We start from the raw sequence: 7,765 nt of genomic DNA on the forward strand, positions 1-7,765 counted from the left end.
TATTTTTGTTTATGTTTTAACACAGTACCTTATTTATTTTTGTGTGTTTTGGCAAATGACTTGTGTGTTTCAACAGGAGGATTATGACCAGTTTCGCTCCTGTTTTCTAGTACATATTGTTACCATTTTTGAAGTGATGCTGAACTTTCTTTTATAGTCAGTGGGCCTCATGCAAGAACCACTCGCACAACCAGATTTGTTCTTAAGTGGCACGTACGAGCGTTTTAAGAGAATTCCCTGATTATCTCGTACTCTTTACAGGTGGCCCAGACCTGTCAAATGAGCCTTTTCTTTCTTTACAGGGCCCAGAGACTGAATTTGGAGTTTAAATATGATACCAAAATTAGCTGAAAATAAAGCAAATTTTATATTCTTTACTCTTTCAAAAGGCAGAGCAGAACAGGCGGCCTTAAATAGCAATGATGAATGTTATGAGGTCACATTATGCCATGTGACAAAATCTCTCAAACGTGTCTTTCCAGTTTAGCGAGTTGGTGAATGTGACCTGGAGCACTTGTATGAGTATATAACTTGACAGATAAAAATAGATTTAGAATAGCAATAAAAAAATGTTCTTAACATGAGGCCCAATGATTTGTATGTTAAAATCACCTGTTTAAAACACTTACATCAGCACATCATTGCATTCAGTGAGCAGCTCTGCAGATGCACACTGAATGGTTCAAAGACTATTTTTATAAAGGCAGTGCTCTGGCTTTACAGATATATTGACCTAACTTAGACAGCTAGAGCCATTAGCCTACTAAAAGAGCAGGGATGCGTTTCCTATTGATCTGCCAGCGATGTGTCATTTGCACAGCATGCAGCATCACTGATTGTGAAGGTTGTCCAGAAAAAATCAAGCCCAGTCTGGGTTTTTTATTTTTTTTTTAGGCCCAGACTCATTCATCAGTGCTTTCAACAAAAGATCAAAGGAACAGAGTACAAATACACTCAAGTTATTTTTGCCAGTACAAGAAATGTACAGGAAGTCAGTCAATTTAAGATTGAGGCATATTGAGTGTTTCCAGTGTTTAAAGCCAAATGCTGCACTGACTGACGTGGTATAGGGACTAAAGGACATCATGAACAATTCAATGACAATTCAATGATTGTGTACTGCACATTCAATATGTAATGTACTTTTTAAACAGTCTTTACTACGCGTCTGGTATAAGTTAAAACATCTAAGGCTAACTTGCAAAAATATCTCAGTTGGCAATAAGTCCTTTAAATTATAGGTGATAGTGAATATAGTATGTGTAAGTATACATAATGTATAGTGTATATACACAAACATCTGTTCATGTGTGTGTATATATAGAGAGTGTACAGGGTATTGCAACAGGATTTAACAGATGGTTGTAGTGTTAGGTGGAAAAGAGGTTGTCCCACAGTGGTAACGCCGCATTTTCTCCTCTTCATCCTCTCCTTGGCTCCTTATCTCATGTAGTGTCCCATAACCCATGTTCCTCACTTTTAAGTCGGGGTTAGGATTTGTCTCTGTTGGACACACATACACCATCTCGTGGGATTTTTGCTCGGCGGTCTGCAAAACCCACTTTCAATCCGAGCTTCTGCAGAGAATTACTGCATGTGTGTTTGTGTGTTTTACTATATTCATGGGGTCCAAAAACTAGGATTCCACTATACTTGTGGGGTCAGACAGCTTTGTGGGGACCAAAATGCTGGCCCCTACAAGGACTTTTGAGGGTTAAGTTTTGGTTTTAGGGTTTACGTTAAATTTAGGTAAGTTTAAGGTTAGGCATGTAGTTGTGATGGTTAAGGTTTGGGTAAGGGGTTAGGTAATGCATTATGTCAGTGACGTGTCCCCACAAAGATAGTGACACAAGGCTGCGTGTGTATGTACTGAATCCTATTTATTGTGTTCATGTATTGAGAATCTGTTCAGGGAGCAGATCCAGCTTGCAGCTTTGCTCACACATTCAGCCATGCTGCTTATGTGCGTAGGAGTGTTTGTGCATTAGTACACATGTAGGCATTTCTGCTTTTGTTGCTTTGTATTTTTTCTGTCTTTTTATTTCTAATTTGTGTGCAATCTTGTGTGCAGTTGCAAACATAAACAATGGAAATCAGACCTGCCAGCATCCAGCGTCATCATCACCTTCCACAATGAAGCTCGCTCGGCTCTGCTGAGGACTGTGGTCAGGTAAGTGAATGGTGTGTGTGCTGCCCACTTAAAAAAAACTTTCTATTTTGATTTGTAGGCTGAAATTCTCTTCTTTGAATACTTCTTATCATTCTTTCTGTTTAGTGTCCTGAAGAAAAGTCCCTCTCACTTGGTCAAAGAGATCATTCTCGTTGACGACTACAGTGATAACCGTGAGTAAATGCACGCAAACAAACCTAATAAGACCAGTGTGTAACTGCATGTGTAATGTGTGTATGATCTGCGCGGCTTCTGCTCTGTGTGTGTTTCAGCGGAGGACGGAGCACTGCTGGGGAAGATTGAAAAAGTGCGTGTGTTGAGAAACGACCGCAGAGAAGGTTATTACAAGAAAGTTTTATATCCCCCCCCCCATTGCTGTTTCCTGAAAGCAATTATTTCTCCCATTACTTATGTTTTTTGGGGGTGAAATCATTCTGTTCGTTAGCAAAAATGCATTTTTGTGAATGATCTTTCCCCCAGGACTGATGCGTTCGAGGGTACGGGGTGCAGACGCCGCAACGGCTCCAGTCCTCACCTTCTTGGACTCTCACTGTGAATGTAATGACCACTGGCTAGAGCCGCTACTGGAGAGAGTGGCTGAGGTACGCACCCACATGAACACACCTTTATACATTAATACAGTCTTTTATTAATGTTATTAACTATGCACACACCCTAATAAAAAACATAAAAGAAAGTAAAAGACCAACTAGAAAAATGATGAAAGAAGTATTTTATGTGGTAATGTTAAAAGATATTTTGTGTGGCTTTAAGGTTAAAGAGCTACGGCACAGGGTAAAGGACATAATTAAGAGTAATTGAGAAGTCGGTGGAGGCTATATCCTTGCCGAAGTCAGCTACTGATCTAGCCAATGATAAGGCTTGCAACCAGCATGCTGAGGCTTGATAGATTAGCTGATTTGGCTGGCCACTTTCTTATTTTATATTTTATTGCCGGACTGGAGCCAAATGTGGTGCATTACCACCATCAACAGTAGAGAAATAGGATTTATCTAGATTCCTTCAGTTGGTCTATTTTTGAACCCACTCCCATGTCATCTTACAGTAGGTTGTGTGCATTAAATTAGTTAAACACGTCTTCATAAGAAAGGGTGGAAATAACAAATTACATTTACTCGCTTTAGTGTAATTGAGCAGCTTTTTGTGTACTTTTACTTAGTTAGTGTTATAGTCAAGAACCAAACCGAGACCAAGTCTAGACCAAGACGAGAATTTATCGAGACCGAGACAAGCTCAAGACTTTTAGGGCCTGAGACAAAGTCGTGACCAAGACCCCACATTACATGACACACAATAAAATGTGGAACGAGATCATAGTTACTTCTCAAATAAATCTGATATATCCACATTCCCCTTAAAACACCCACATTCAAACACTAAGAGCTGAAATCAACATAAGCATCTTTATTCAACACTCCTTTTCCATGTTTACCATCACAGGGAGGGGTGACGGTAACGGTAATTAGGGTTATTGGTTGCATTTGAAGTCAAAGTTAGGATGCTAACAAATAAATCAGACAATGCAAAAGCAATTTATTGATATTCCCAAAGTTATGGTCTTGACTGGTCTTGAAATAAAATTCAGAGTCCCAAATGTAGTCGAGTCCAAGACGAGACCAAGACCATCAAAAAGTGGTCTTTAAATCAGTCTCAAGACCAAGATCAGTCTACAACACTACTTAGAGTATTTTTCAACGTCCGTAATTTCACTCTGTTGAATGAATAGACGGCTTCTTATTTCCCATCGCTGACCATTATATCATTGGCCAGATCAGTAGCTGACTTTAGCAAGGATAAAGCCTTGGCTTAATTTTGTCCCTTACCCCATGCCACAGTAAGGTACTATAAGTCTAAACCGTAGACTATATATAAATCTTTAAAAACAGTGTGTGGTCTAAATCTCTTGACCAAACAGTCAACACACACCTTGTAAAGCATTCCTTCTCTAAAAACATCTTGAAATCAAAAGGTTGTCAGACTTCTTATAAAAGATATAATGTAGCAGTCCTCAACTGTTTATATTTTTTTATATAAATCATCAATATAGTTCTCTTAACTCATTGCAACCAATATAGTTTTACTTTTTTGGTGTACTCTCTCTAATAGCAGGGTGTGTGCGTGTGTGTTAAAGGGTAACTATGGTATTTTGCATCCTGTATCCTATTTTTGTTTCCATGTGACTAATTAGGACAAAACGTTTTGAAATTGGTCCAGTATTGAGCGAGGGCGCTGCAGTCGGCAGCAGCGAAACAGGGCTGCAGCGTAATTGCCCCCATCGAAGTATGTCCACTAAAATGCTTGTTTTTGCCACTGACAGACTCAGATTGTTATAAGTGTCTGACAACCGTATGAAAAGGATCTCTACAGAGACAGACTTTTTTTTCAAGAGTGAGATCCTTTTCGATTAACCAGAAACACTGGCTGTATCTGCACTGTATAACAGCAATTTTACCTCTCTGGTCTACCGCTGCCTTAATCGTTTAGTTTGTTTATGTTATTGTGTGACTGTTTTTGTTTGTTTGATGTATAGTCTCACTTTATGTTTTAAAGGATTAAAAACACCAAAGTTCGCTCGCTCAATACTGAACTAATTTCAGAAAATGTTGTCAAAGACCCACAAACATGGGAAAATAGAGTCCCGGTTGAAAAATACTTTATTTACCCTTTAATTACACCTTAACTCTGTAACACTGTAACTGTACTTTAAATGGATTTAAATACCAACTACAAAATCGCCCAGAAAATCAAATGACACAGTGGAAATGTTTCAGGCTGGAACACTCCCTACGAGTCTATCTGTGTTTTAAAAATGTTCATCGCAGTGCTCAAAGTCACCTCACATCAGTGGTAATGTTATTCATATCTGTAGGGGAATTTGTTTTTCCATTCTTGTCTTTCACATTGAGGGGAAGATGTCAGTGTTGGCAACAAAGCAGCAGCCCTGGAGCTGATAGTCATTCAGTGTCATCTTAACAATCATGTGAAAAACAAGGAGGTCATTACATGGCTTCAGTGATACAGAGATGTTTGAAATCTTTCAGTATAAAAGCACATTTTCACAGATGCAGAAATTAACATTTAGTTAAAAAAATCCTTCTAATATCAAAACGTAAGCCAGTAATTCAGTAAATCTCTGGGACAATGACAGGCAGGTTTTATTCCCAGTGTCAGAATAGTTGTATAGAAACAGTTTTCTATCCAAGACACCAGATTAAATTTATTTAAAAAGACTGACCTCTCACATGTTTATGAGCTGTAAAAGGAAAAACATAAACTGACCTCCATTACAAATGAACAGCGTGGTGATATTTACAGTGAAGTCTTGCAGTAAGGACTTGAAGGAACTTCTTGATTAAATGTAAACATAGTTTGAAGTAGGACACTTTGTGTAAAATGGAGGTCATATTTTAAATATCATGTGATATAATTCTGCGTTTTATCCTCCCAAACGGGGTGTTTTGTCATTCCCAAGCAAATAAATGCTCTGAGTAAAATCTAAAACATTTTGCTGTCAGAATAATTGACTTTGCTTTTCTCTGCTTTTGTCGCACTTCTGAATAATAAACCACTCAATATAAAAAAGAAAAAAGGAAAAATGCAATCTGGATGGATGAAAACCTCACGTCATATCAAAATGCCTCAGCCCAAAATAAATAAATAAACTCAGTCAGCACCTGGAAGCTTGTTTCTGTTATTGTCATTCTGGCCACTTGAGCAATCCTCTCTCTCTAAACTACTATTTTTTGTGGCTCTGTGAGTCTCAGGGTTTGATTTTGTGTGGAAGAGACAGCTTTACTTTCAGTACTGTTTCATAAACACACTGATAAACTAAATACAGAACGCAAAGTAAACATACGAATCAGTGGTGTTGAGGGGAATGCTTACTTCTACTCAGTCGTCTGTTGCTCTGCTTATTTTGGTCCTTTTTATTTGACAAGATTTGTAATACATATTTATTAATGAGACAGATTTCCTGTTATTCCCATCCTGAGTTTGTACGAAGCAGAGAAAGTTCCAACCGTAGGTGTCATTGACACTGGGGACGCTGGGGACATGTCCCCACCACATATTGAAATGGCTGAAAGCATTTGCTAAAATGGTCTGAAAAATAGCTTGCATTTCTTGCAAGAAACGTTAACTAACAAATGAAAATGCTGTGAGAAAGGTTTATTTGCACAATAATAAAACATTCAATGGAATTTAAATATAGAAGAAACAAATAGAAACTTAAGCTAAAAAAACAAGCAGCTGATGCTATACATTTATATTTATGAATTGTCACCTGCCACCTGAATTTTTTTGAACCTGACATTTCCACCATAAGTTGGAGCAGAATATGTCTCCAGAATGCAGGAAATTATGTGTTTAATGCTCAATCTTATGGGGGAGGGACCCCCACATCCCCCACTCATAAGTTTCAGTGTTTCATATTTCTTCAAAATAGTGTTAAAAATCTTCACATCTTGTTTTTGACCATCATCAAGTCTCATGACACACTTGTATCGTCATGTCTCTAATCTGAGCATTTATGTCCCAATCACTTTTCAGCACAAAGTGACGCCCTTGGTTCCAACTGAATTATTTTTTCTCTGTCTTTCCTTCTCAGGACAAGACCCGAGTAGTGTCTCCCATCATTGACGTAATCAACATGGATAACTTCCAGTATGTAGGAGCCTCGGCCGATCTGAAAGGAGGTACAGTACACAAGTAGAGAGGTACTTGAACACACACATTAATGTCCTGTGTGGTTCAGTCAGTCATTTTGGGGGAACTGTCTTTTTCTTAATGTTTTTAATGACAATGCTGGTGTTTTTGCTAGCAGCAGGATAACCGATTGTTTTGGCATTCAGTGCTCTGCCTCATAAACAGTGTTCACTTAAAGCTGCTGTTGCCATTTCTCACACACAATGCGGGCACTTCTGCCAAGTATATACCAGCATGTTTAGTCTAACGGCTCCCTGGACATAAACATATGTCTTCCACGCTGCATGCTAATTCTCAATAGATTTTGAGTATGTAGTGCATTCATGCTGATAAAGTGACTAAATAAAGTACACTCAGATGTGTCAGTATGCAAAGTAAATTTGCTTGTTTTTTGAGTGTGGTGTTGATCGACAATATCCCACAATGCAATGTGCAAACAGTTGAAACAGAGAAGCTCATAGCTATAAACAACTAGTTGACATGTGGCGAGAGAGCTCACTACATGTCTGAAAAACAAATCCCTAAATTAATATAATTAACATAATTTAATCCCTAAATTTATATAATTTTGCTTTTACATAAGTGTGTGTGTGTGTGTGTGTGTGTGTGTGTGTGTATTATGCAGAGAAATCTGAGATGAAAACTGCAGATGTATCCAGTCACCTAATCTGAACCTACCAAAACTAATTATATAACCAGACAGCTACTAATGCTGTCTGTCTTTCGTCCTCTGTGTCTTTATGTCGGTAGGTTTTGACTGGAATTTGGTGTTCAAATGGGACTACATGACTCTGGATCAGAGACGAGCCAGACAAGGCAACCCCATCGCCCCCATAAAGTAAGACTAAAACACTCACACTCTCCACTCAA

At 38.4% G+C, this 7,765-nt stretch overlaps 1 protein-coding gene across 2 annotated transcripts in view; it reads left to right on the plus strand.

The window, feature by feature from the left end:
- Nucleotides 1-7,765, plus strand: part of galnt2 (UDP-N-acetyl-alpha-D-galactosamine:polypeptide N-acetylgalactosaminyltransferase 2) — a 60,933-nt gene that overhangs the window by 38,113 nt on the left and 15,055 nt on the right. For both annotated transcript variants that reach the window (XM_046032339.1, XM_046032340.1), the window contains exons 4-9: nt 2,072-2,170; nt 2,276-2,343; nt 2,443-2,508; nt 2,651-2,772; nt 6,798-6,885; nt 7,646-7,733. In XM_046032339.1, the coding sequence (XP_045888295.1) occupies nt 2,072-2,170; nt 2,276-2,343; nt 2,443-2,508; nt 2,651-2,772; nt 6,798-6,885; nt 7,646-7,733 (531 nt within the window). The remainder of the gene's footprint in view (nt 1-2,071; nt 2,171-2,275; nt 2,344-2,442; nt 2,509-2,650; nt 2,773-6,797; nt 6,886-7,645; nt 7,734-7,765) is intronic.

This window comes from Micropterus dolomieu, linkage group LG20 (genome assembly GCF_021292245.1).
Source record: "Micropterus dolomieu isolate WLL.071019.BEF.003 ecotype Adirondacks linkage group LG20, ASM2129224v1, whole genome shotgun sequence".
NCBI lineage: Eukaryota > Metazoa > Chordata > Actinopteri > Centrarchiformes > Centrarchidae > Micropterus > Micropterus dolomieu.